This window comes from Fusarium odoratissimum, assembly GCF_000260195.1.
Source record: "Fusarium odoratissimum NRRL 54006 unplaced genomic scaffold supercont1.10, whole genome shotgun sequence".
Classification (NCBI taxonomy): Eukaryota; Fungi; Ascomycota; class Sordariomycetes; order Hypocreales; family Nectriaceae; genus Fusarium; species Fusarium odoratissimum.
Genome location: NW_022158696.1, coordinates 226016 through 251620, shown reverse-complemented (window position 1 = coordinate 251620; position 25605 = coordinate 226016). Strand labels below are relative to the sequence as shown.

Here is a 25605-nt window from a genome sequence, read left to right as displayed (position 1 = left end):
TGCTAAGCGCAGTTGGTGGGACATTTTGCGCCCACGTGATAGGCGGTTTTCGTTATCATGTCCGCCTCGATAAGGAACTTTTTCTTGTTGCTGACTTCTTGGGTGGTGTACCTATCTAATCTAGAAATTTTATACATGTTGCAAAAGTTCAAGCATCACATTGTGAAAGCGGGCAGACGCCACAACAATGATTGTAAGTTCTAATAGGAGTTTCTATGTTCTTTCTATGAATATTAATTTTATTGGTATAGCGCAAACAAGCGCGCCAAAGGCGCGATTACCTCTATCGACGTGCTCTTCTTCTGAGGGACGCTGAGATCAGCGAGAAACGAGCCAAATTGAGATCTTCTTTGGCTTCTGGCAAGCCTCTGGATCCTTCAATTGCCAACGACAAGTCACTTCGCAAAGACTACCAGTATGACGAATCGCGACCTGATCTCACCACCAACGAGCAGCTCGACCTGGACGATGAGTATGCTCAGCTTTCAGGCATTGTCGATCCTCGCGTTCTTGTGACGACTTCACGAGATCCCTCGGCTAGACTATCAGCCTTCGCCAAGGAGATCAGACTTCTTCTTCCCACTGCCGTGCGCCTCAATCGCGGAAACCTCATCCTGCCCGATCTAGTACGCTCCGCTCAGTCAGCTGGCCTCTCCGACGTCGTCCTTCTTCACGAACATCGAGGCACCCCAACTGCTTTGACACTGTCGCATTTTCCGCACGGTCCAACTGTCTCATTCTCTCTTCACAACGTCGTTTTACGCCACGATATTCCTGGAAGCGTACGAGGAACAGTGAGCGAGTCGTATCCTCACCTCATCTTCGATGGCTTTACAAGTCGCTTGGGTGAGCGTGTAGTGAAAGTATTGAAACATGTCTTTCCTCCCAGGGAAGCCATCACGAGCAAAAACAAGGTCGGCAACCGAGTCGTCACATTCAAGAACATCGAGGACAGCATTGAAGTCAGGCATCATGTTTTCGTGCGGACAGGATACGACAGCGTTGAGCTGGCTGAAGTCGGGCCACGGATGACAATGAGGGTATTCGAGATTCGAAGCGGCACCCTTGACAACAAGGATGGCGACGTCGAATGGCACCTCACGCAATACACACGAACCGCCAAGAAGAAGAACTATTTGTGAGAATATCACACATTTCCCATAAGCATCGATCCTCTTGGAGATGCCGTGCCATGGTCACCTCCTGCCCGATCGAAATGAAACCGCTTCGAGTCGCAAGGCTAGGCAGCCTCTGCATTACGGTTCATCATATGATCTGGGTAGCTTATTGAGTTGAAACATATCGTGAGCAGGGACGACACATGATCGCATAAAAACTGGAATAAGAAATTGGCGTTTCGGAGTTTTACGGTGCAAAATTATAAGGCGGTGGCCCTGAGAAGATGGCGACTATAGTGTTGGGAGAACTGACTTCGACTACCAACAGTGGAAGATGTTTATTGGTTTGTGGTGACCAGCATCAGCACTGAGGCGAGAAAGGTGACGAAAAAGACTCCAGGAAGATGCGAGTCTCAAGCTGAGTCCTGCGGAGGCGAAATCCCCTTGAAACGAACCAGTTCTGTTTATTGTACCGCAGCAGTTTCAATTGGAGTCATGTTGCTATCCACCATCGAAACTATCTAGAATCAAACCAGTGCCTTGGCGCTGTCTATGGAACCTTCAACGGCTCAGCCACCATTTCTTGACCATGGGGGAAATGGGGAAAGATTCAGGACAGAACACTAATAATTTTCCATAACATTAATCTTCCCTTGTGAGTTGTAAAATGTATGAAATTGCTTGGTAATGCTTCATCAATGTGTTGTGTGGCCTGGTTCATTATAGTCCTGTCCACCGATTTTTAGGTCCGGCGGACATCAATGCTCAGCCTCAGTGGGCAGATGGGGATTCGCATTCGCAGTTTGTAGCCATAGCCTCGATGGCTGACGAGTAGCAATCGCTGGATGGCGGAGAGAGGATCACCGACAAGACGAGAGGCCCTTGAGCTAGGTCTGTGTATTTCTGGAAACTTACCCATTGTTTCTTTTCCGTGTTTGGTTCGAATGAACACCCGCCACTTGCGTACGCAGGCATCTAACGATTCTAGGTAGATCCGATACTGCCGGGGTTCAGTTTTAGGACCTTCATACATAAGCCGAATGAATTCCCTCTCGGTCAGCAATTGAAACCTGAACTTGAATGATTCATTCTGTCAGATATTAACGTCTAGTTGCCACATCAGCATTAACCAAGTTGGCGATCCCAATAAGCGAGGGTGTTTTTGTTTACTCATTTCTCTCGAACCTGTTCAACCAAAAAGATCAAGCTTTTTCAGACCCAAAACCTGCCGGGGCACCTACGTCACGTCCGTACCCGTTCACTGAAGGACCCGTGCTCAAAATCCACCAAAAACGCAAAAGTCCACAGACGCCACTAAGTTCTGGCACTCGGCCCCGGCCCATGTTGTCCAATCCACGTTGATCTTAAAGCCAAGACAAACTAAAGCTCGGTCGGGTAGCTTCATCTCATCATTTCTCACCACCAGCACCAGCCTTTAATAGTGCTTTTGCTCCTCTCATCATCACCATCCATCCCCCGCCATTGCTTCCTTGTTCGAGTATAATTGATCACCATGTCCTACGATCAGTACAATCAGAACCCTTACCAGCAGGGCTCAGCTCAGGATAACTCCTATGGCTATGGCCAGGTACGCGCAGCCTTGTTATCCCCTGTCCCTCATGAACTGACCACAATCTTGCTGACCCGAATTCTTCGATTTGCAGGCCAATCCTTATGCGCAAGACGCGCCAGCCCATGGTAATGACCAATATGAAATGCAGGATTATTCGCAACAGGCTACAGCTACTAGCTCAAGTCTTTCTCAGCAAGAATTCCTGAACCGCGTGCAGAAACTCCGCGATGAGATCAAGGGTCTGACCAACGACGTCGACTACATCGGCCAGCTCCACCAACGCACCCTCAGCAGTACCGATGGGTCCGCCAACCATGACCTCGAGCAGTATGTTTCTCAGACCCAGATCCGAAACACCGCTATCAAGGACGGCATCAAGGGACTCGAGCGCGATCTTGCAAAGACCAATGACAGCTCCCGTACCACAAAGAACACCCAGCTGCAGTCCCTCAAGACCTTCTTTAAGTCAGAGCTCGACAAATACCAGAGCATCGAGCGGGATTACCAGCAGCGCTATCGCGATCAGATTGCCCGTCAGTACCGTATCGTCAACCCCGATGCTTCCGAGCAAGAGGTTCAAGAAGCCGCCAGCGCCGACTGGGGCAACGAGGGTGTGTTCCAGACTGCTGTAAGTAATCCCCCCAGCGGCAACCAGCTACCTTCTCGGGCAGCATGGCTAATGAGAAACCCAGCTACGAACAAATCGTACCGGGCACGCCAGCTCCGTACTCGGTAATGTTCGCGCCCGTCACAGTGAACTTCAGCGCATTGAGCAGACTCTTTCCGAGCTTGCCATCCTCTACCAGGAGCTCGCCACCATTGTCGAGCAGCAAGAGCCGGTTATCCAGGCCGCTGAAACCAATGCGATCAACACCGTCGATCACATGGAGAAGGGCAACGAGCAAGTCGAGGTGGCCAAGAAGCACGCCGCCAACCGCCGCAAGCTCAAGTGGTGGTGTGCCCTCGTCGTCCTGCTCATCGTCATCGCTATTGCTGTGGGCGTCGGTGTCGGTGTTTCTGTGGCCAACAACAACAAGTAGACGACTGGCTGATCATCTCAGACTCCATTGCCGCTGTTATGATGTTGATGCTCTGCTTGTTTTTGTTCCTCGTTTTCCCTTCATAGATATCTCGACGACGCATTTAAGTTCCCATTCTTCCGTTTTTACCCGCAAGACCAGAGGATACGACACGTCTTTAATCCGTATACCGCCTCCCGTATTTAATCATTCTTCTTCCCTTTAGCGCTGAAGCGCTAGGGACCTTGTTGTTGGGGCCAGGGAGGAGAGGATGGAGCTCACCTCATAAACCTGACTATTATTAATGAGAAATCCGGATTCATGTGAGCTTTTATTCTCAGATGGTATTTTTGCTTTGTTTTTGTCTGCTGGCGTTTCATCCCTTTCGCTTCTCTTGTACGATTACTGGTCCGTCTCCAATTACGAGAGGAGAGGCAGACAGATGAGAGGAGTATCGCCATTATTGTATGTATGTACGTTGGAACACAATCCAGAAAACGTCCTGGAGTGCTTGAGGCTATTGGAGTAGAGATTCCATGGTATTAATGTCATGCCTTCTTAGGCTTGTTCAATCATATCGGTCTACATAGTGATTTTGAGTACCAGGTTCACAAAGTAAGTCATCGGACAGGGCTTGACGAAAGAAATACGACTCATTTTCTTCCTCCAATGCACCAACGATGTCCAAGCCTGCTGAGTACCTGCCCTGCGTCCATCCTCGAAAATTCCCGATATGCTTAAGAAAAACACAAGAGAAGCACTTATTATATACAGGTACAGTTGGGTTCAGTTGTGTGCATTATAGTTCCCAACTGCAGAGCATTGGACCTCACTTGCTGGTGAGGAAGCAGCTGGGTAAGCTCCCTCGGTTGGACAGAGTGTGGTTATGTCCCGCATCCCATCCTAAATCAACGCCATCCTTTTTCTCGTCTGCTCCTAATTCGTACACTTTACACGCCTTGGCCAGTCATTGATTGGTGTTTATTTCTCGTACAACATTTATTGGGGACCCATACGAAGGCCACCGGGTCCAGCGCCACCTGCCAACTTGGCTGCCAACTTTGGGTACTTCTCTGTGACTTGAACTTGTGTTCTGGTTGCCTCAGCATATGACAAGGCGTTGACAATCTCACCCTCGGTTCGAGCGAGCTCGGCCGCGCGCTCGAAATACTTAAGTGCAGCAGGAACGTTGTTCTGTTGAAGGAGGAGCTGAGCCATGGTAGCGACGGCGATATCGCACTCCGGGTCGACTAGGTTATTGTTAGGATAATATTTGGCTGCATTGTGTAGGAGAATACTTACTAATAAGGGCCTTCTGGCAAAGAGCCTCGGCTTCCTTAAAGTCTTGCTTCCACTGGAACAGGGCCAGAGCTTTGTTAATCAAGGGCAGGACGTTCATTGACATGGGCTTGGTCTGCTTTTCCATCTCCATGGCTGTGTCGAACTTCTCGACAGCTTCAGAGAAGTTGCCCTGGTCGAGGAGCAATTCTCCATAGTAGTTGTAGACATCAGGTACCTTAGGGAAGTTCTTAATGCATCGTCGGAAAGTAGCCATGGACGAAGCGATTGAGCCCATCTTGTACTGGGTGACACCAAGTTGGATATGGGAGAAGATAAAGTCCTTGTCAAGGTCGATCGACTTCTGGTAATCCTTCTGGGCATCGGCGAGGTCTCCTTTAATGAAATGGGCCTGAGCGCGGTGGTAGTAGACATCAGGGTCGTTCTTATCCTGCTCGAGAGCCTTGGCAAACTCAGCCTCGGCCTTGTCAGGCTCACCCAGCTCCAGGCTGATGCTGGCACGCTTGATGTAGCTCTGTGTCATAGAGGGGTCGAGCTCGATGCTCTTGTCGAAATCCTGTGTTGCTTCGGCATGGTTGCCTAGCAAGGTCCGGAATGTTCCCCTCATGTTATAAGCAAGCGCTTCGTGCTCACCCAGATCGCCGAGCTCTAGAGCCTTCTCGAAAGCCTGGCGAGCCTCCTCATAGCCATCGCCAGTCTTCTTCTCTAAAGCTTGGAGCCCAATCTGCACTTGCCCCTTACCAGTATCAGGGTCCAATTCTTCCGAGTCCTCGAGGCCTTCGGGGCGAGGCTTAGGGCGGAAGCTTTGAAGGTAGTTGCCGACAAAGATGGGGCTGGGCAGCTTAGGTGGTCGGGAAGCCATCATCTCCTTAGCCTTTTGCTCAGCGAAAGTCTTGAGAAGTCTCTCGACAGCCTGGGCCGTAGACTCGCTCTTGAAGTTGTCAATGATACATGAGGCAGTGAAATCGAGGAGGGCCTCGGAGTACTTCTTCTGGTGCTCGTAGGCAGTAGCACGGCGGTTGATGGCCTTTACGTACTCAGGATCCATGTTGATAGCGGCAGTGGTGTCCTCGATAACCTGGTCCCATTCGCTCATAGCGCTGTGGCAGGCTGCCCGGTTGGAGTAGAAGACAGGGTCGGCCTTGCAGAGAATGGCTTTAGAGTAGAGGTCGATAGCCTTGTTGTATGACTTATCGCCGTAGGCCTTGTTACCAGCCTGTTTCAGCTTGGCGGCATACTCTTCACGCTGTTCTTGGGTGAGGCCAGAGACAGTTTCTTCATCGACCTCGGGCAGCTCGGGCTCGCTCTCGGCAGAAGCAGGCTTGGGTTGAGAGGGGCCACTTGAGGGCGCTTCTTTATCAGCTTTGCGGTCGGCTTCTTTTCGCTTTCTCCTCTCCTTCTTGCTCAACTTTGGTGTTGTGTCTTTGCCGCTCTGCAGTTTCGAATTGGAAGTTAGTCAAGGTTTGTTAATTATCAGTGCTGTGATATCCGATACAGAGCCGCAAGCTGCCCGCAAAAATATCCGACATCATCAAAATGGAGACAGTGGCAATGGCACATACGTTATCATTGAGGTAGTAAATAACACCGGCACCTGTCACAGCAATACCAACACCTGCAATGGTGTAGACGACAGTCTTGTTCTCAGAGGCCCAATGTGTTAACCGCTCCCAGAGGCCAGAGGAAGAGTCGACAGGTACGTAGGTTGGCTGGCCTGGAGCCATTGACGGAATTGGACCCGACATTGTGAAGTCTGCGGGTTATTGAAGGGGATCGGCGTAGCAGGGGGCGAGAATGGAAGTGAAGCCGTCGATGCGGGATTGAAGGGAGTCGGGAAGCCGATGATGTATGGGCGCAGACCGGAGCAGTATCACAGAACCAGATCACAGTTGGTAGCTTCGGCGGGCTGGGCTGGGCACGCGCAGAAAAAGCTGACGGCTCTGTTTGAAATTTGGCGCGAACAGTGGAGGTTCGCGGGCCGGGTCCACTGAAAGTTTTTCCGATCAGCACCAACTTTAGTGAATTTGGATATGGATGCCCAGACCTGAGTGAGGTTTGACAGTGACGCTATGTGTTTGGTGACGTCCTTATGGACTTATGCCTGAGGCACTCAGACGGCGGGCTGGTCTCAACAGACAGTAGGTAGCTATAGACTCAGCTGGGCACTTCTTAGCTTATCTTTCTTTGGCGTGAACTACAAACTACCTGAGTACTTAGGTAACTTGAGATTCATGGTATAGAAGTCGGACGTGGTTTATAATCCCTGGCGGTCAACAGACTGACCCAATCGTTCTGTTCTCCCCACGATCCCTGTCCTGATTTTGATGGTTGGCGGTCTGCCGATTCCTGCGAATTATGAGGTGACATGTTGCGGGGATTCTTTCATGATTCGGCACTCTCCTACATGAGATCGATCTAGAAAGTCCTTTCACGATAGAAAATATGGAGGAGAAGTGTACACATGCATGCTTAGGCATGAATACATAATGCTTGGCTCTTGAATACAAGTCTTGCCAAAACAGTCCCTTGCCAAAATTTGGTATATGCAGCATCCATATCATGATTGGCTCTGGTACATTGACAAAGCCTTGTACCCAATTCCCCAGCTCAGAGAGCGGCTTCTGCATCTAAAGGCAATCAATTCGACATCTCATCCATGGAGATGGGAAGATGTTGATAGTCACCAGAAACCTCACTTGCTCTGGTGTGCTGTTTTAGTTCAATACGAATTCCATATTACTAATTCTGCCCTACTTCTTCACCTCTAGGTTTAATGTTACAACTTCAGCCATGCAACTCAGGACAACTTCCTTTCAAAACTTGAGAGTCATATCCAACTAACTCCAAAACATGCACTGAGAAAAATGTCTGACGACTTCTCCATTTTCACCTCTATGAGGTACGACGCTAAACTTGCACAGCTAAAAAGTCGGGGATGTGGTGGTGAGGGCTGGAACTTTGAGAACAACTCTCCTCTGTACATGCTTGACTTTCACCGCGATCGGCTCTTCAAGGCAGCGACACATTGGGGGTGGCAGTCCGCAGCAGATCAACTATCCGGTGACGATGGACTGTCATATCTGGCTCAACTCATTGCAAACTGTGTAGGACCATCTCATCCAACACCTTTGAAACTTAGAATAGTCGTGTCTCGTCAAGGCGACATCACAATCGAGCACTCCAGCACACCCGAGGTTCCCATACAGAACCTCTTACCAGCTCGGCTTCCAGACCCTTTTCGTCCTTCGCTGGAAAGCGAACCACAGAAGGGTTCTGCCTATACTGTTCTCTTGGATCAGGTTTCAACGACGAGGTCCGAGTATACTCATTTTAAAACTACAAAGAGGGCCATGTACGACGCAGCCCGACAGCGTGCTGGCATTAGTTATGCAGATCCCGTAGAGGTCTTGGTCGTAAACCAAGACGACGGTTCTGTGATGGAAGGGACATTTACTACGCCTTATTTCTGGAGGGCCGGCCATTGGGTTACACCACCCGTTGCAGCCCAGTTCAGCTGGGAGGAAGGGAATGGCGGCCAAGATGGAACCTCGAGACGTTGGGCATTAGAACGGTATGACTCCCTGTCAGTCAATGACCAATAAGGGTCTCAATGCTGATTTACGACCAGAGGACTCGCCTCTGAGCAAGTTATCGATTCCAAATCTTTGATCCACGGCGAAGAATGTTGGATTAGCAACGGTGTCAGAGGATTCATTCCGGCAACTATTCGGCTCCTTTGATTAGAGAGGGTCGGGTCAATATGACGGGATCCCCGTTGATAGCCACCATGGCAGCACGGCTTCGTATACGCTCATCCGGTGGCAAGTTGGGTATGGATACAGTTTTGACCGTTAGTTGTCAACATTGTGTTGCAATGCTTCTTAAGCCGCAGACAGTTGGGGCAATCTATCACTGGTGTACCTTTACATTTTATGCACTCCAGATATGTCTTGTTGATCATCAAGATTTACAGCTCTTTGGGGTCAACTCTGGATGATAACTAAACCAAGCGTGTCTCGACCTTTATTTCATCAATATTATCATCTTCTCTCACAAATGGGGCCACTATCATTTTTGTTTGACCTATCGGTGGCCTCGAGTTCTTCTATTTGCATGCACTGCTGGTGTAGATTATATGCCGTTTTCACCTGACTGGGGGAATTTATGGAGTGTGGAAGGATAATAGGACAACGCAGCTAGCTGTCGGCTCCTGAAACAGGCAAGAAATTCCGATTCTCCTGCGACCAATATTGACCATTGCACTTCATCTAGACTTGTTGTATTATTACCAACCGAGGGCTGGTTATGTCCCTATGTTGTGGCACAAAAAGGTTGGGAAAACGGTACAAGTTGAGTGGCACCAAACACGAGTAAGGTTAACTACATTAGGTGGTAATGAGATTACTGCTATTCTTTCTTTCAATCAAGATGCTACTATTAAGTTATATTGGTCCGGTTTGGGGCAACCTGATTCCTTATTGTTCTATATAAGGTAGAGTAGTTTAGCTGTTGAACCTCTTAAAAAGCCAGACATAAAAGTATAATTGTGGTATAGGGTAGCTCAAAGTTAAAGTGAAACTTGAGAAAAACACGTCGTTCAGGGAAAGCTTTAACAACCTATACATTTACCTACCCCTCCACGCAGCCAAGGGAAACGACGCCAGAGTAACGGATATAACTTATCTTCGACTGAGGTATCAATATAATCTGAATTTACAGCAATAGAGACGTTTATGCTGAGCACGGTTGACCTTTGCTGCATCAGTTGACGTTTTGGGGATACACAAAGTGCAGGTCACTTGGCGATCCTGAATAACTGCACAGGTGAGACAACCTCAAAGCTTCCAATCGCGAAATCGCAGATAAAATGCCGAGACGGTTATTTGGGGGGTCTTTCGACTCGATCTCGCCACTTGGGAAGCAATCGATTCTCATATAAATGTGTTGCCCAAGCTCTTGTTTCAACGCTAATAAGGGAACCAGGTCATACTATTACAGCTGAAACAAGGCAATCTGCTGTAACATCACTATCTATCAGCTACATATACCAGAACACTATTGAGCGCGACTAGCAATGGCCTCCGGAACTCAAGAGTCAGCTATTGCTGAAGGCCGCCAACTATACGGCGCCAAGCAATACAAACCCGCTCTTAAGCAATTCACCAAAGTACGAGGCCAATAGTGCACAGCCTGCCTGCCCAGTTACTGACTATTCACACCAAGGCAATGCAACTCTGCGTTTGTACTCGACAAGAGAAACGGCCACGATGTAGCTGCAAAAACTTCGAAAAGGTTGCTTCTGAGGGCGGTTCCATCTTCTACGAGGCCATGTATACCTGTGCCTGCACGGTGCGCAAGACATTTAGCAAATGCGATAATAAGCTACACGTACAAGCCCTTGACTACCGTGCCGCAACATTTGAAGAGATGAAGGAGCTTGAGAGAGCTCAAAAGGACGCCGAATGGATACTAGAACTTGCACCACGGCTTCCAGATGTTTGAACCTCCCCACCAAACACATTTCAGCAATATACTTACTTGTTCAGGGGTATTTACGGCTAGGCAAAATATCGCGCCTCCAAAAGAAATATGAATTCGCGTGGAAAGTATACACTGCTGGCATCGAAGTGGGAAATAAACACCGCCTTGCTGAATTGCCCAAGTTTCAGGTACGGAGCTGTTTGTTTGATGCGACTGTGAATGAATTTATTTACTGACGTGATGGTAGAAACTCCGAGCCGCAAGACAACCATTGCACATACGATTCTATCGCCAAGACCCTTTGAGAAACCCGCAGGAGATTGTTCAGCGTATCTTCCACTACCTCGATTTCGGGTCTCTCGTCCGATGTACTGGTGTCTCCAAGGAATGGAGGCAGTACCTTACTAGTCATGGCAATGAACGACTGTGGCGTACCTTGTTCTTCAGAGAGAAACTTGCCCATGACCGGCCACCTGGCGTGAAGTCACTCAAAAAATTGATTTCCTTCTCCGGAAATGACGTCCGCCAGATCATCGTCGAGGACATATCTCGCTTCAGACTCACTCAGCACAAATTAGTTGCCCTATTACAAGGGTCAAAGAATCTTGAACATCTTGAATTGAGGGGTTCTACCGAAGAAGACCTAACGATACCGGAAGCAAAGGGTATACTTAAGAAGCTGAACCATATCATTCTGCAAGACATAATCATCATGAAGCCCCACATCATGGTATCACTCTTACAACATGCCCATGAGAGCTTGCAAACTCTGCACATCGACGGCTTACCCCAAATTGACTCATCAAGCCAGGCCATCTTTCCACACTTACCTAACCTTCAGTACATGCGGCTTGAAGAGCCTCGACGGCCAAGTCTTTTCAGACTGCGTACAGTGAGTGATTCTATTCTCTGAAAAATTGAGCGCCTAACTGACTGAGTGTAGTGGCATCTGGCGTCAAAGACGCCACGCATGCAGCAACTATATCTGAAAGACGTTCAACTTTCTGGGGAACTTCCTGCAGATGCTAAACTGGATGAATTTTGGCCAGAACTCAAAGCAGTTACAGTACATGGACCCAACGATTCTGACCAGAACACTGCGCAAACAATCCAGCAACTAACTTCGCTACGTGGAGGCCGCACGCTGCAATACATTGATTTTGATTTTCGATGGAGACCTGATGATGACGGGCCCCTTGGCTTGATCATGTTGTCCGAGATACTGAATCGAGAGCCCGAGATGTTGGCCACCGATGGGTATGATAAGAACTGTCAGTATTCAGATCTCCGCTCATTACGTCTCCGGCGAGCAATGGTACCGCCATTAAAACTCCAAAAAGTGCTTCGTGATACCCTCACTTCGCATAAGCTCCACACTCTCGATCTTGCCTTTCCCCTCGATCCTCAAGGCGTTCTCGAAGGATCTGGCAGTACCAAACACATTCAAGATCATGCCTGGCTGCGCGGAGAGCCGGCTATCAGGTCTATCGGACTTTCAGAATTCAGATTCCGCTCATACCCCAAGACCATCGACGAGATGTATTTGCCGAGTTTTTTAGCCAGCTTCCCTAACCTTGAGATTCTTGAAATCAACTCGTCCCATTATGAGGCTCGCGAGTTGTGCATTATGATCGAAGCGATACTCAAGGTTACCCACATACAACGGATTTACCAGAGAACAATTCATGGGGAATGGGGAGACAAGCTTCGTAAAGTGACGGGTATGCACGGAGTAGAGCTTATTTGGGGTGACAGGCCAAGGGAATGGCCGCTGAAGATAGATGATTAGTCCCACTCGCCCCCATTAAGGCATTGTATTCAGAATATAACTTTGTCTTTGCCATATGAGATACACTCGCGGGTTTCAGGTGGAGGTGAATCACCTCGCATCGCAGGCTTGCGATTCATGGCTGTCGGCCCCTCAAGACCCCAGTATTGCACACAAGATAACATGAGACAAATTATGTGACATGATATCAATCAATTTCTCTTCCGAATGCGTTATATCGAGCATATCGTTTCCTCTTTCGATATCAGCCCAAGGACTTCTGTGCGGACGTTTCATACCCCGATCTAAGAACAACAATCCCAACGCCTGCCCTACAAATATGCATTCTGAAGACAGCAATGATAGCTAGAATATCTCAACCAGCGATATTTGTAGTTCAAGCTCTGCCAACCTTGAACGACAAAACCTGCGTGTGCTCCGTTAGTATGAAGTTCGTAAAATGGAGGATCATGGCATACATCATTCTTGCCCACAGCGACAAAATCGTCTTCAGATACTCGAATATTTCCAGCCCCTTCGACAAAGGCGATAGGTGCATCTCCCATCACTTTGCGCGCCACATCACCAACCGTGCTACCTTTCTTGACAAGAACACAATCGCGGAAAACAAACTTGGAGTCTGATGCACCAGAACTGAAGGTGGAAGTATTCCGGACGGGGAAAACGGGCACGAGACCAAGGAGCTCAGCGGCCTTCGAAAGGACTTGAACGACACCGGTAGATCCAAAGCGGTAAAGTACCATGTCCTTGAGATTCTCGATTCGATTACGATTTTTCTCATCGAGATCTTTGAGGCCACCGCCAGTCGGGTCGCCTTGCTCTATAAGATCCTCCTTGGTGTCAATAAATTCGCTGCCTTCGACATACTTGATGTAGCCCTGTTTAGCCATCTTTCGCAAGAAAATTTCTGAGATGGCTGAACATAACACGATGGTATTAGGGTCTTGCTGCTTGGCGATTTTGGAGATGTTTTTATCAGCGTCTGGGTGATCGATTTTGTTTAGTGCGATGACCGTAGGAAACTTCTCATCAATGAAGGCATTGACGACCAGCTCTACGGTCTCATTGGACCAATCCTCCAGGGGCTCCTTGATGCCGCAGCGATCAAGAGCACGGTTCACAATAGTCGATGTTGCACCGTAACCGGAGAACTGTGCTTGCAGTGTTTCTGTAGCAGTTGCCTTAATAGCCTGGTGCCTTCGTCGAATAGATCCCCATCGTTGCATGAGATTGCCGAGAACCCAAGCAACGATTTCGCTTCGTAGCCAAGCAATGTCCACGGAAGGATCATACCCTCTTGTCTCCTTTCCTTCAGCATCGACAGTACCCGAAGCATCGACAACATGAATTAGAGCATCAGCATGTCGTAAGTCATCGAGAAACTTGTTCCCCAAGCCCCGGCCCTCGTGAGCACCGGGGACGAGACCAGCGACGTCAAGAAGCTCAATAGGTACAGAACGACGGCCCTCAACGCAAGCTCCATAATTGGGTTTGCATCTGTCTGATACGTTATACCGGGCACAAGCACACTCGATCTGAAGATAGCCGATTGCTCGCTGGGGATCAATTGTGGTGAACCTAGAGAGGTCAGCTCTCGCAACAACCACGAGCTTTCAGGGTCACAGGCTCCGAGATGCAGAGCAACAAAAACATGTAGTATGAGACAAGGGTGAAGCATACGGGAAATTGCCTATTTCATTTCCGATCAGCGCCAAGTTCCAAGAGCTTTGGCCAGGGTCTTTCTACCAACCAACTTTAGACGAAGCATCAGTCAAGCTGTTGAGCGTAGAGCTCTTACCAGCCGAGGGCTTTCCCACGAGGCCGATGAGGGGATCGCGAGGCATAACGAAGAAGCGTTTTGCTCAGTCCAAGGACTTGATAGAGGCTCGACTGAGGGCAAAGTCGCTAGATTCAGCCCTAATATACAAGACCAGGGTTTGCTTTCGTGGTCGGAGTCCAAGACAATATCTACAGATGTGGAACTTGTCTCTGACAAAATAATGGCAGAACACTGATGTACTGATTGATCCTTATTTATGTTCTCAAAAGGGCGGAAAGACTCTACCGTCGATATGATACGAAGGAAATGAGCGTACGTGACTCCAGTTTCATCGTATGAAGGCTGCTCGGCGCAAAATTAGTTCTCGGCCAAAAGAGGCTGAAGTGGGTCAAGTTTCTGTGGTCGGTGGTAATAGCCCGGGTATGTCTGAACCTTTCCATTTGTCTGACGCTTGTGGCAAGCGTAGTAACCGACATTCTCTTGTTCAAACAGCCTCTTCCAACCTAAACTTATCCCGGGCTCACCTTTTCGGACCATGTTTTCAAAATCAACCTTATCAATCGACATTTTCCCCACCTGGGCACGCTTGAATGATGTGGAATTTACCAACGCCAAATTGCAAGAGACGAATGGAAAGGGAATTGGCTTAGTGGCCACCAACAACTTGACAGCAAGTGTAGAAACACAGGGACTTGAAGGAGCGGAGGACAAACCAGAGAGAGAGGGCCAAGTTTGCAATTCAGATGGGGAAAAGGGCGAAAGAGCTAGGGTAGAGACTCATGGTCATGCCAACAACCACCTAAGAAAGATACTACAGGTTCCCCATGATTTGATCCTTTCAACCGCTTCCATCGAAGAGTATTCCAAGGTCGACCAAAACTTTCGTCAACTGCTGGACTCTGCAGGGCATCAGGTATGTCGCTAGACTAGAAGACATCTGTTCTCTGATACAACAATAGCCATAGGCCGTCTGGGAGCGTGCACTAACAACTGCTAACTGTTCCTCATCAAAGTCGACCCGAGCAGATATTATGATGTATCTCTTGGCACATCTAGTTCTCTCCAGCCGAGATACTTCAAGCCCGAGAGACCTTGCGCCAACACCATGGACAGAGTACCTGAAGTTTCTGCCTCGTGATATCCCGGTCCCAACAATGTGGTCGGAACTTGAGCGAGCTCTGCTCCAGGGCACTTCGCTAGAGGTAAGTGTTCCCACAAACACGCGAGCATAACCAGACCCGAGGGTTGCGGAGCCGCAGGCTCTTCGCTGGAATAGGGATTTCCCCGCAACGGAACAAAAGGATTCTAACTGCACTGTAGGTTGCACTGGACGCTAAGCTATCAGCTCTGAACAAGGAGTTTGATGAACTCATCGAAAGATCATCAGCTCTTCCGTTTTGGAACTCGTTCTTTTGGGAAAGAGAAGCGGTGACTATTGATGATTGGGTATTAGTTGACGCGTGGTACAGATCTCGGTGTCTGGAACTACCAAGATCTGGGCACGCCATGGTTCCTGTCCTTGACATGGCCAACCACTCGCACTCCCAAACCGCTTACTATGACGAAGACGATGAAGACAACGTTGTCTTACTTTCTCGGCCTGGTATGGAAATCTCCACTGGAGACGAAGTGACTATATCCTACGGAGAAAAGTCACCTGCAGAAATGATTTTCAGCTATGGGTTTATTGACCGCGAGTCTACTGTAGAGGGACTGACTCTACCTCTGGAGTCTTTGGCCGATGATCCATTAGGAAAAGCAAAACTCCACATTTTTCGAGGGTCGCCAACTCTTAAGCTATCTCGATCAGACGGGGAAATAAGCTGGCAATGTCCTTTCGTCTACTTGATGTGTCTGAATGAGGAGGATGGTCTGGAGTTCAGGGTCCTTCAAGGAACAAAGGGAGAGCGGGAGCTAAGGCTTTTCTGGCAGGAAGAAGATGCCACGGCTCGAGCGAATGATTTTGGAGATCTCATCAAGAACCACCCCCTCTGTCAAATCTTTAGGCTTCGAGCTGTTTCGGTCTTGCATGAAGTCGTAACCAACCATCTCATGCAGCTCTCTTCCGAGATTTCCCATGATGAACTTGAGCCATTGCGCCGGGCCGGACAGGTCAGAGATGGCCGCCTCCAACTGGCTCAAAAGCTCAGAGAAATAGAAGCCAGTGTGCTTGAGAGCGCTGCCATAGCTTTGGATGAACAGGTATGTACTACAATATTTCTTTTCATTTCAGCACATCCATTCATGACCGATGAAGTGGCAAAGTCGATAAGCCGAGTGGTTCAGGAGACTATGACTTGCCACAGCTTGCCATCTACGTAGTTATGTTACTTTTTCGAATTCCCATGTTTCATGCATGCGGTCCTGGCCAAGCAGCACTTGAAACAAACACTTCCCCAGATTCCGGAAACTCCCCTGGATCCTTGAATGTCAGGGAACGTTCTCCGCATTCTTGGCTTACTAGCCCATATGTCCCGAAACCTAGCAGGAGGTGCTCGGTAACACACCGAGCTTCCTTTACACTTTTTCAGTACATCTGCTTGTACGGTCCAAAATGAGTAAACGACTAACGAGGTGCGTCATCGGGACGGTATAGAGGACCCATCTTTTTGCGGACGACCACGTGGTAGCATATCTCGGATCGATGGAAGTTTCCCAAGACAGGCAAGCGTTTCAATCAGCGACCAATGAAGAAGAGGATTTCAGTTGATGCTTGTCGGCTATTGTTGAGCATTGCCATCCTGGGATTGTGGGGTAGCCGGCAATTGCTTCACCTGCTTGTCACCACGTACATCCTTGCTTTTCTCTCTGTAGCATGAATGGCACCCTGTGTGACGAAGCTATTGCGAAATCATCACATTAGCATTCGCGTCAGTTTAGAGAATCCTCAGCTTTCTGTTCACCTATCGTATTTCTCTATCTCTTACAAGAGTCATGTGGTAATTAGACCATGGGCAAGTCTCTGATAACCAGTATGTATGCACCTCCCGAAGTATTCTCATTCCGTGATGTAGAATGCGATGTAGCCTCTTTCAACTTTCGGACTAACTAAACCTCGAGATGGCATCAACTAAAATTCGGGCAAATTCCGTTACCAAAAGTCCGTTGTGGGATGAATCAATTAGAGCAGTACTGAGAAGGGTATCCTCCTGCTACTTTCCTAGCCGATCATCTCTAGGATTCGAGAAAGCATCTGTAATATTTTTGTTCAAGGGAGCTGCCTTGCGTATTAGCAGAGAAATAGTTGTGCCATACTTTGAGAAGACAATAAACCCCTGAATAGCCAGTGAAGTCAGATAAATCAGAACCCTTTCTCATTGCTTTGCTTCGTAGAAGCAGAAGGGTCATAAACGTTCTGGGTATCTTACGCAACATGAAAGCCGTTAAACTCATGCGCCGCCAAGATTGTCGAGGAAAAGTGCGTCACTCTGTTTTATTGTGCGGATCGAGAACAAGGTTCATCGAGATTGTCTATCCTAACAGAGAACATACATCCTTTCGGTTTCCCCAGATGTTCGCCAGGTTCAGATCCCGTTGAACATGATCTACCTCCCGGGCGGTTCTCGTGGAGAAACGTGGAGAAAATGATGCCACAACAGTCGTGTATTACTCACACGCCTCTATCTACGCTAAAGACACGCCATGTCGCCGAAATTCTCGACAACATCATCGCATATGCACTATACTCCCTCGACAAGTTGCACAAATTACTACAGAAGGCCCTTATTTTTCCACTGCATAGCGAATGCAAACGTGGGACTCGGGAATGTCCGTTTCAGCCCGTTAGCAAGCTGGCAGTGCCCCAGAGAGATGTGGGCTGAATCGAAGAGACTACAAAAACGGCGGGCTGAGGGGAATCATGGGCATAGACGCGTTGCGTCACGAATTTTTAGTTGAGTAGGTAGTTGGACTTTTTGTCTAGTTACGCAGTATACTGTAAAAGACCCTGGCGTAAAGAAACATCATCCATGTGACCAGTTGGGCTGGAGATAGAAGTGGTGATGGCAAGTTGTGAGCGACGTCTCAGTAGGTAAGAAAGCTTTGAGTTTCTAGTCAGAAATTTCCCCTAGCTTCTGAAAGATAATATATTTGTAGTGTGTCGAAGAGATGGTACGATTCATGATGCCTACAACTCAAGACACCATAGACAATACGGCTGGCGTCTATTCGTGCTTGGGTTTGGAGATTAATGGCATCGACCCTTATCGAGGATCACAAAGAAGAACTTTTCATTAGCTAGAAATCCCCGTCCGTAATTGTATTCAAGCATAGCTCGAGATAGTTAGGTGTTGTTGAGAAATGAAGCTTGTCTTCCAATAGGCTCGTCAGTTTCATAGCCCGAGTTCAAGACAGGTCCGTTTTGGCTAGGACTAGCACCAGGGTACGCTACAGTTAGCTGCGGATCAGTGATCTGCGACAACCTAAGTACCTAGTCAACGACTGCGGCTCCGAGGTGGGTCTTTTGCGGTTCCCCCAGGGCAGGAGGCTTGAAGCTAAGCCTGCTAGAGGAGCGATTTCAGGGCTGACAGTGTTTGACATGCAAATCAAAGACGTGGCCTGCCGATGGTTGTGCTTCGAGATCACCTGGAAGCTCGGGGCGCATGGCAATAGGGCGGGTCAGGGGTGGGCAAAGGCGTCCGCTAATGAGGTTCAACTCAGCTCGCGTGCGCGAACCCGCAAACCAGTCAATGATCTCCTCTTCACCTGCTTCCACCGCGGTGAGTGTACTGTATACCGCAATTTCTTGGTGTTAGTTGGTCCCAGCCTTGCGGGGCTTTCAATTTGTTAGCCTCCCTCCCTTGCCTGTGTTCTCTTACCTGTGCCGCAGTTGTACAGTTCTAATGTCTACAGTTACGGGTCAGAATAGCTGGATCTGCGTGTGCGTGTTTCTCAGTTGAGTCAGGAGCGTTATGAGAAAAGGTGTGGGCTAAGGTGGCTTAATAGCCAGCTATTTCTCTCATCCGGTCCACATCAGTTACCCCAGAGTACCCGGGGAAATAATGCTAGCACATACAGCATCATGACCAGTCCATCTCACGATCAAATCTGGGGTTATCGTGGATCTTGGATGAACTGAAGGGTCCATCCACGATCATGGTAAACAGATGCCGTTGTGGCATCACCCTGTACACGATCTGTCTCGTGAGATGTCTGGAGACGGAGACGTGATAGGGGTGCATGGGGTGGTTAAGTGCCTGCTTACTAGTCGAAACGGGAGCCGCTCTGCTTCTGCGGCTCCGTATGCCAGCAGTCAGTTGGCTTGGACCTATTTTCAAAGATTGTCAACTCAACCAAGCTAGTGGACGCAATGCGCCAGCAATAATATCAACCTCATGGCTCGGCGGCATCGCAAAGGAGAAGCATTGGCCTGTGAGCCACGCGTATCATAGAACTACTACAGGCTTTGTTACCAACTACCCAGGCGTGCCTTAGCTACTACGGAAGTTGAACATCAAGCCTCATTGGAAGGAACAATGCGGTTCCTTACTAGAAGATGGCAGGAAATGAAACCGGAGATTGCGAGGAGGTGAAGGAAACTCCATGATCTAAGGGGATGACAATACATCAGGAAGTGACTTAGGTAGTTGATCATGTTCCGTCGGAGCCACAGTCTGTAGGTCAAAGGCATCAGAAGAGATGAATAGAATGTATTTACTTAAATTTAAAATAAAGTGATGCCACAAAATGCTCTCCCCATACTCATTGTGGACAAAGAATCAATGAAATGCCCATTAATCTGGGGTAGAGGACCCAGACCATAGCAACTACAACCAATTGGATAAGAAGCGGCCAGTGCCGGGTGGGTGTGATGCGATGGGCTGTTGTGAACATGTCGGAGTGTTCTAGAGTTTTGCGAGTGGTGCCATTTTCTAACCCCAAGTCAAGGGTCACCGTTGGTTGAGCGAAGATTACCTGGAGCTGAGAATGACCTACGTATCCAGTGCTCACCTTCGTATGTTCAGGTCTCATTTGGGTACTTCTCTTGGTAGAGCTTTATTCTGAAATCTTTTACACTTTTTAAAATACCCACCTCCCAGTGCTGAGGAAGTCAGGGTCAAAAATTGTACATCCATTGGCAGATGATAAAGCTAGGGCCGATATGTTAATAGTCACTAAAGAGAGCATAGGTGAAAACTGGGATCATATATGAAGCCGAGACATAGCCAGAGGCATATGCCCTTATGAAAGAAGCTTTTTTCTTTTTAGCAAGATACTTGAAGCCCTGGCAGTGTCTGTGTTCGGGGAACTCGCGTGAGAATGCATATATCAGACTCAGATTACAGCCGACGCTTGCAGAACAAAACGCATGCAACATATTGCAACTCAATATTGGATACTACACTGTGAATCGAGGTAAGTTTTAGTCTCGAAATTGAGAATCCTAGCATTGATCTGCCGCCTTTCCGATTCTTCATATTTCCTCTGTTGCATGCCCTTGTGTCCTAACTTTTTATGGCCATTGACAACTCTAGTAAAGGCAAAGTCTCTTGATTTCTTAAGACTTTTGGCTCTCAAGTCTTCTGGTATGTAAGAAAGAGCAGGCTCGCTAATGACTCGAGCTGAGTCGAGTTGAGTTGTATCGATGTTTCTTCATTTGTAGTATCAATGCACAAGGCCCACGTTTTCTTACACACGCCCACACTAAAACGGATGTCCTCACGCACACCCCCAAGCACAGCATCTCACACACAAATGCTGCTAAATGGCCGCTGCGGCTGTATGTACTCCATGTACCTCTCAGCTTAACTCGTTAGCGCATAGCACATCTCGGTACCTCTCAATGTCGTTTTTGGAAGGGTGTGAACGAGCTTTGCCAGAGTGGTGAGGTGAGCGAGTCGAATCGAGTCAACATATTTTCCCCAGTGGGAGCCGCTCCTGCTCTCGCACTGTAACAGGTAGGGCTTCATTTGGATTTGCTGTGCAGAGAGCATCACATTACCATCTGATTCTCGGCATTTACACCTTTACAGTACGCGCAGACTCGACGGCATCCATTCCCTCCCCGGCCATGTCCCTGAAAAGTGAAATGGTATCATAAAGTCGTGCACTGTATCCATCGTCATGATCCACGCCTGCCCAGGCCCATGGACCGGGACTGGCATCGGCGTTGACATTGGGATCAAGGATGCCAAGAGCACGCCCCCATCCCCGGATTTCTCATGGTACCCTCTCAAGTTCATTGCTGAAGACCAGGTTAATCAAGAACAAGCATGGCACTGGCCTCTCCACTCGTCCCTGGGCCTCCCCCAGGATTTCCACTTCTTTCTCCACACCTCAAAGAGTCAACGACCGGGCCTGGGCGGGCCCCATTCCCATTTCCTCGTTTTCTACTAAATCTTGCTCTTTCCCACCCTGAAGAATCTGAATCCTCTCATCTTTCCCACTTTCACGTTTACATCTACCATTATCCCTATTCTTGTCCCCTGGACTCGTATATATATTTATATACCAATCCTACCTCATCGTCCCTACTAAGATACCCAATAGCAAAAGCCTACCTACTCGGCTACTTCACATTACCGCGTCTTTAAACCCCACCAACCAAGTCACTAAATCACAATACGCCTGTACTCACTTAGTCCCGGTGCTAAAATCACTCGACAAGACCTCGGCTATCACCATTCGACATTTCGGAATTTGACCGTTTCAAGGACACAAGACAATATTGTATATAAGGAACACTGCAATAAACGAGCAACCCTGGCACCCACATCACCGACCAGTCTCCTCACTTCGGCAATTTAGCCGCTTGTTCCACCCAGGTCCAGTCAACTCAACACGACTCAAACCCTTCACCTACACAGAACAACTGTCGCTAAGATGCCCGGAATTCTTCCCATGAAGGTGATCAAGGTGGGCACCAGCTCTCAGAGTCGGATTGCACAGGCTTGTGATCGTTGCAGGAGCAAAAAGATTCGGTGTGATGGAATAAGGCCAACATGTTCTCAATGTGCTAACGTCGGCTTTGAATGCCGGACAAGCGACAAGCTTAGCCGCCGCGCATTCCCTCGTGGCTACACCGAATCTTTGGAGGAGCGCGTGCGACAATTAGAAAGCGAAGTCCGAGAACTTAAGGACTTGTTAGATGAGAAGGACGAGAAGATAGATATGCTCTCAAAAATCCACGGCAACCGACCGAGTCCTTCAATGCCGGCGAGCAGCCCGGCCGCACCAGAGTCCCGAAATGAAGCCCTGGTCACAAAAGAAGATACTTTCCGCGTACAAGCTGCACCTCTATTACTTGGAGTCGAGAATTCTGATTCTTACTTTATGGGCGCGTCTAGCGGCAGGACATTTATTGGTACTTCTCTCCATCCTTTCCCATGAGTCAATGCAACTGACCCCCTCGACAGAGTCTTTCAAGCGCAAAATTCAAGAAACCGGCAAACCTAGCACCGACTTCAACCCAGAGGCTTTCTTACACATCCAAGGCTGCAAGCCCCTTGGTCCCAAATCACCTGAGCAATCTTTTAGGCTTCCTCCTCGTCTCTTCTCCGACCGCTGTGTCAACGTTTACTTCCAAGAGTGGGCACCTCTGTTCCCCATCCTCCACAAGCCCACATTCCTCCATGTCTACGAGGAGTTCGTCGCCGATCCTGAGAAGATCAAAGGCAATCACAAGCTCGCACAGCTCTACCTCGTATTTAACATCGCGGGTCTGTCATCAGAGAACCCTGATCTTCCCCAGCTTGCTGCATGTGAGCAGCAATGGCAAACCTCTCTGGATGCTATTCTCATGGAGGATACCATGAACACCCTGCAGTGCCTGTCTCTCGCTCTCCTGTACTGCACCATGCGTGCCGACTACAAGCGATTACAGCACTACAAGGGCATCGCTGTTGGCCTCTCTCATCGCCTAGGCCTGCACCAGAGTCAGAAGAGGTTCTCCTTCGGTGCTCTCACAATTGAGACACGAAAGAAGGTCTTCTGGACCATTTACACTCTCGACTGCTTTTCTGCCGCTACTCTTGGCCTTCCCAAGCTTCTCAAAGAAGAGGATATCCAGACCGAGTATCCATGCGACACTGATGATGAGTATGTTACTGAAAAGGGCTTCCAACCTACACTTCCTGGTGAGTATACTCGCCTGTCGAGTGCACTAGCCTTGTTCCGTGCGACTCGTATCCTCGCCAAGGTGCTAGAGAAGAACTACCCCGCCTCAAGCTCCTACGAGATTTCGCTTCAACGGATGGCTGCTCTTGAGAGTGAGCTTGATGCTTGGTATGACCAGCTGCCTTCCCATCTGCGACTGAACTTCGTCCAAGATAAGCCGTCCACAGATGTGACTGGTAGCCGCTCACCATTGCTGGCGCTGGCCTACTACTACATCCGAACACTTATCTATCGCCCGGCGGTAGGCTCCAGTTTGGGTTCTAAGGCAGCCTCGGCCCTGATGTCAATCGGAGCGTCGAGCAAGCACATCGTTCAAATTGTCCAGCTGCTCGAAGAACGGGGTATGACCTTCTCATTTTGTTTGAACAAGACGGATCTGCTGGTTGTTTGTGGCATGGCGCTGCTCTACCACTCGATTGATCTCAAGCAAGACAGCAAACTCATGCGCGATGACGAACGATTGGTAAATGCCGTGATTCATATCCTGGACAAGACTGAGAGCTCTGGCTCGCTGGACTTTAAGCGTGTGGCTAGCATGCTGGTCAAAGTCGACGAATCCGCTGTCTCGCCAATGCACACTTCACGTGAGATGTCGATACCCCCCGCGCCCGTCTCCAACCGAGGGTCGCCACCAAGAGGCGTGGTTACCAAGCCCAAGAAGAAGGGCAGCGCAGCCTACCCCCTCGGTCAGCTCCCAGCCGCTGCAGCCAGCGAGAGCAACTTGATCGATCACCAGGAGAGGATGCGTCGCATGACGATGCCCTGCGTTGCCGACCAGCGACCTGAATTTTACCGTGCTCGGGGTCGTCAATCCTCTGACAATCTTCAGGCCGAGGTTCCCGTGTTCCAGCGAGGACATCGCATGTCGATGTCTCCCAACCCAGACCGCAAGGCTTCCCCACTGTCCCGTAACCTCGACTTCATGCCCTTTGGCCACTTGTCACAGTCACCGCAACCAACTTCGCCACAACAGACCCGTGCACACTCTCATTCTGGCCCTACAAACCAGGCCCACCGCATGATAGAGAGCTCTTCGGTGGCTGCCGCTAAGGTGAACGGGGTTTCGACGACTGAGTGGGAGACATTACTTGGATCATTGGATGGTGGAATGAACAACGTATACGATGCTATCTATGGTGGACAGGGACTTGTCAACGAGAGTGCAATTGCTGTTAGCAATTGTGGTGATTGGCCCCCGGACAATTGGGACCTCGGCGGTTTCAGCATCGCTGAGTTTGGAAACAACCCGCAGCCTCCCCAGAGCGTTCTCAGCATGAGTGACGAGAGCCTTAGCTCGGGTGAGGAGGTCGGCCCCTCAGAACTTGGGCTGAGCGTGGAGAGCGTTGACTATCGCAACCACATGGTGGCTCAACAGCACAGTCATGAAGGATACATGATGTCCGACCATATGGAGACGTTTCCTATCTTGTAAGGGTGGTGGACAGAATGATACCACAGGAGAAAATCTCTGGATTCGACATGGGTCTGACAACGGAGTTAATACTGGGGACATGAATTCTAATGATATGATGAAATGGGAGCCGGGCTGGGAATTAACTGTCACTGAGTGTTTTTCTAATGAGCGATCTTTTTTTTTTTTTTTTTTTTGGCTAACTATTATACCTGGGAGGAGAAATCAGCCAGACACTTGGAGGTATTTTGGAGTCTCTTGACCCTCTCCAGAGGAAATAGAGACGTGGAATAAGGATGATGGGCAGTTCAAGGACTGGCCTCGCAATACGGCATGCTAGATCATCTAGTTGTTAGTTCGTATCTTGCAAATGAATGAAAGAACGCAGACAAACAAGCCCAGCCGTCCAGCAGTTTAGAAATGTGATGCGAGTAGTTGATTCGCACGGGGCCGGTGTGTTTGTTCGTTAGCTTTCAACGGCAAGGGAGCTTTTCTGGCAGCTGCCCATCGCACGTATCTGGCTTTACCGGCTGCCCGGCCTTGCAGTAAATGCAGTACGCAGGGATAAGAATCGACGCCTGCTCAAGGGAGGATTGGACCGGATCTGGCATGCGTTGCCGGTGTCGGAGAAGCCAAAGGACCGGGTCAGAGCAGCAAGAACATGGGCTCTGAGGAAAACCGCCCTCAGGGAGCAAGAAAACTTCTGACATTGAATTAGGGTGCCAAAATAAACTGGTCTAAAGTCCTAATAAGATATACTAAGCTTTACCTAAGTCTTTTTATTACTTAGATAAGTGGTCCTAAGTTTTCTTGCCTCCCCTCCCCTTGGCCGCATGAGTCTGAACCGTAGCCGGTGTGCCTCGGGAACTGACCCGGGCGTACATCCTATACTGTCTTGCAGTTTCATCAAGCTCGTGCCAAACACTGTGACATAGCTCAGGTACTCAGACAGTTGGCCCTGCTCTCAGTCTTTGTCTTTCATCAGACTCAATCTCGACTCCCAGACCTACCTGAATCAGAT

General features: G+C 49.0%; 8 protein-coding genes across 14 annotated transcripts; 6 read left to right on the top strand and 2 right to left on the bottom strand.

Annotated features, from left to right (window-relative positions):
• The first annotated feature begins 82 nt into the window (after positions 1–82).
• Positions 83–2016, top strand: FOIG_07006 (uncharacterized protein). Its single transcript, XM_031206335.1, has 2 exons — positions 83–193; positions 252–2016. Exons 1-2 carry the CDS (start codon positions 188–190, stop codon positions 1140–1142), a joined length of 897 nt encoding a protein of 298 aa, XP_031063454.1. The 5' UTR covers positions 83–187; the 3' UTR covers positions 1143–2016.
• Positions 2017–2631: 615 nt separating this feature from the next.
• On the top strand, positions 2632–3731 carry FOIG_07005 (uncharacterized protein; the record flags this gene model as incomplete). The annotated part of the gene is made up of 3 exons (XM_031206334.1): positions 2632–2706; positions 2783–3319; positions 3384–3731. 3 exons carry the CDS (start codon positions 2632–2634, stop codon positions 3729–3731), a joined length of 960 nt encoding a protein of 319 aa, XP_031063453.1.
• A 425-nt stretch (positions 3732–4156) lies between these two features.
• On the bottom strand, positions 4157–7252 carry FOIG_07004 (mitochondrial import receptor subunit tom-70). Of its 2 annotated transcripts, XM_031206333.1 has the most exons (4): positions 7054–7252; positions 6572–6996; positions 5013–6441; positions 4213–4960 (listed from the first exon to the last, which is right to left on the bottom strand). In XM_031206333.1, exons 2-4 carry the CDS (start codon positions 6752–6754, stop codon positions 4710–4712), a joined length of 1863 nt encoding a protein of 620 aa, XP_031063452.1. In that variant the 5' UTR covers positions 6755–6996; positions 7054–7252; the 3' UTR covers positions 4213–4709. The 2 variants fall into 2 exon arrangements, with proteins under 2 accessions (XP_031063451.1, XP_031063452.1); XM_031206332.1 differs by having other exon boundaries at positions 4157–4960; positions 6572–7250.
• FOIG_07003 (uncharacterized protein) lies at positions 7188–9441 on the top strand. Of its 2 annotated transcripts, XM_031206331.1 has the most exons (3): positions 7188–7875; positions 7931–8580; positions 8638–9441. In XM_031206331.1, the coding sequence occupies exons 2-3, from the start codon at positions 7991–7993 to the stop codon at positions 8747–8749; spliced, it is 702 nt and encodes a 233-aa protein (XP_031063450.1). In that variant the 5' UTR covers positions 7188–7875; positions 7931–7990; the 3' UTR covers positions 8750–9441. The 2 variants fall into 2 exon arrangements, with proteins under 2 accessions (XP_031063450.1, XP_031063449.1); XM_031206330.1 differs by having other exon boundaries at positions 7188–8580.
• A 158-nt stretch (positions 9442–9599) lies between these two features.
• On the top strand, positions 9600–12634 carry FOIG_07002 (uncharacterized protein). Of its 4 annotated transcripts, XM_031206326.1 has the most exons (6): positions 9600–9833; positions 9993–10176; positions 10233–10505; positions 10556–10678; positions 10738–11382; positions 11434–12634. In XM_031206326.1, exons 2-6 carry the CDS (start codon positions 10084–10086, stop codon positions 12277–12279), a joined length of 1980 nt encoding a protein of 659 aa, XP_031063445.1. In that variant the 5' UTR covers positions 9600–9833; positions 9993–10083; the 3' UTR covers positions 12280–12634. The 4 variants fall into 4 exon arrangements, with proteins under 4 accessions (XP_031063445.1, XP_031063447.1, XP_031063446.1 ...); XM_031206328.1 differs by having other exon boundaries at positions 10233–10678; XM_031206327.1 differs by having other exon boundaries at positions 9600–10176; positions 11434–12339.
• On the bottom strand, positions 11383–14467 carry FOIG_07001 (GTPase). Its single transcript, XM_031206325.1, has 4 exons — positions 14030–14467; positions 13960–13969; positions 12738–13857; positions 11383–12685 (listed from the first exon to the last, which is right to left on the bottom strand). Exons 1-4 carry the CDS (start codon positions 14121–14123, stop codon positions 12656–12658), a joined length of 1254 nt encoding a protein of 417 aa, XP_031063444.1. The 5' UTR covers positions 14124–14467; the 3' UTR covers positions 11383–12655.
• Positions 13959–17523, top strand: FOIG_07000 (uncharacterized protein). 2 transcript variants are annotated; one of them, XM_031206323.1, is made up of 5 exons: positions 13959–14972; positions 15073–15261; positions 15380–16261; positions 16656–17031; positions 17120–17523. In XM_031206323.1, exons 1-4 carry the CDS (start codon positions 14595–14597, stop codon positions 16767–16769), a joined length of 1563 nt encoding a protein of 520 aa, XP_031063442.1. In that variant the 5' UTR covers positions 13959–14594; the 3' UTR covers positions 16770–17031; positions 17120–17523. The 2 variants fall into 2 exon arrangements, with proteins under 2 accessions (XP_031063442.1, XP_031063443.1); XM_031206324.1 differs by having other exon boundaries at positions 13959–15261.
• A 3606-nt stretch (positions 17524–21129) lies between these two features.
• FOIG_06999 (uncharacterized protein) lies at positions 21130–25350 on the top strand. The gene is made up of 2 exons (XM_031206322.1): positions 21130–22361; positions 22414–25350. The coding sequence occupies exons 1-2, from the start codon at positions 21881–21883 to the stop codon at positions 24603–24605; spliced, it is 2673 nt and encodes an 890-aa protein (XP_031063441.1). The 5' UTR covers positions 21130–21880; the 3' UTR covers positions 24606–25350.
• Positions 25351–25605: the final 255 nt, after the last annotated feature.

Coding starts and splice junctions, on each gene's coding strand:
- FOIG_07004 (XM_031206333.1), bottom strand. CDS start 6,754: ATGTCGGGTCCAATTCCGTCAATGGCTCCAGGCCAGCCAACCTACGTA. Junction 6,442..6,571: donor TTTACTACCTCAATGATAAC/GTATGTGCCATT, acceptor TCGAAACTGCAG/AGCGGCAAAGACACAACACC. Junction 4,961..5,012: donor TTGCCAGAAGGCCCTTATTA/GTAAGTATTCTC, acceptor ACAATAACCTAG/TCGACCCGGAGTGCGATATC.
- FOIG_07003 (XM_031206330.1), top strand. CDS start 7,874: ATGTCTGACGACTTCTCCATTTTCACCTCTATGAGGTACGACGCTAAA. Junction 8,581..8,637: donor AGACGTTGGGCATTAGAACG/GTATGACTCCCT, acceptor ATTTACGACCAG/AGGACTCGCCTCTGAGCAAG.
- FOIG_07002 (XM_031206326.1), top strand. CDS start 10,084: ATGGCCTCCGGAACTCAAGAGTCAGCTATTGCTGAAGGCCGCCAACTA. Junction 10,177..10,232: donor CTCTTAAGCAATTCACCAAA/GTACGAGGCCAA, acceptor ATTCACACCAAG/GCAATGCAACTCTGCGTTTG. Junction 11,383..11,433: donor GTCTTTTCAGACTGCGTACA/GTGAGTGATTCT, acceptor GACTGAGTGTAG/TGGCATCTGGCGTCAAAGAC.
- FOIG_07001 (XM_031206325.1), bottom strand. CDS start 14,123: ATGCCTCGCGATCCCCTCATCGGCCTCGTGGGAAAGCCCTCGGCTGGT. Junction 12,686..12,737: donor TCGCTGTGGGCAAGAATGAT/GTATGCCATGAT, acceptor GAGCACACGCAG/GTTTTGTCGTTCAAGGTTGG.
- FOIG_07000 (XM_031206323.1), top strand. CDS start 14,595: ATGTTTTCAAAATCAACCTTATCAATCGACATTTTCCCCACCTGGGCA. Junction 14,973..15,072: donor TGGACTCTGCAGGGCATCAG/GTATGTCGCTAG, acceptor TCCTCATCAAAG/TCGACCCGAGCAGATATTAT. Junction 16,262..16,655: donor CCATAGCTTTGGATGAACAG/GTATGTACTACA, acceptor GGGACGGTATAG/AGGACCCATCTTTTTGCGGA.
- FOIG_06999 (XM_031206322.1), top strand. CDS start 21,881: ATGCCCGGAATTCTTCCCATGAAGGTGATCAAGGTGGGCACCAGCTCT. Junction 22,362..22,413: donor TAGCGGCAGGACATTTATTG/GTACTTCTCTCC, acceptor CCCCCTCGACAG/AGTCTTTCAAGCGCAAAATT.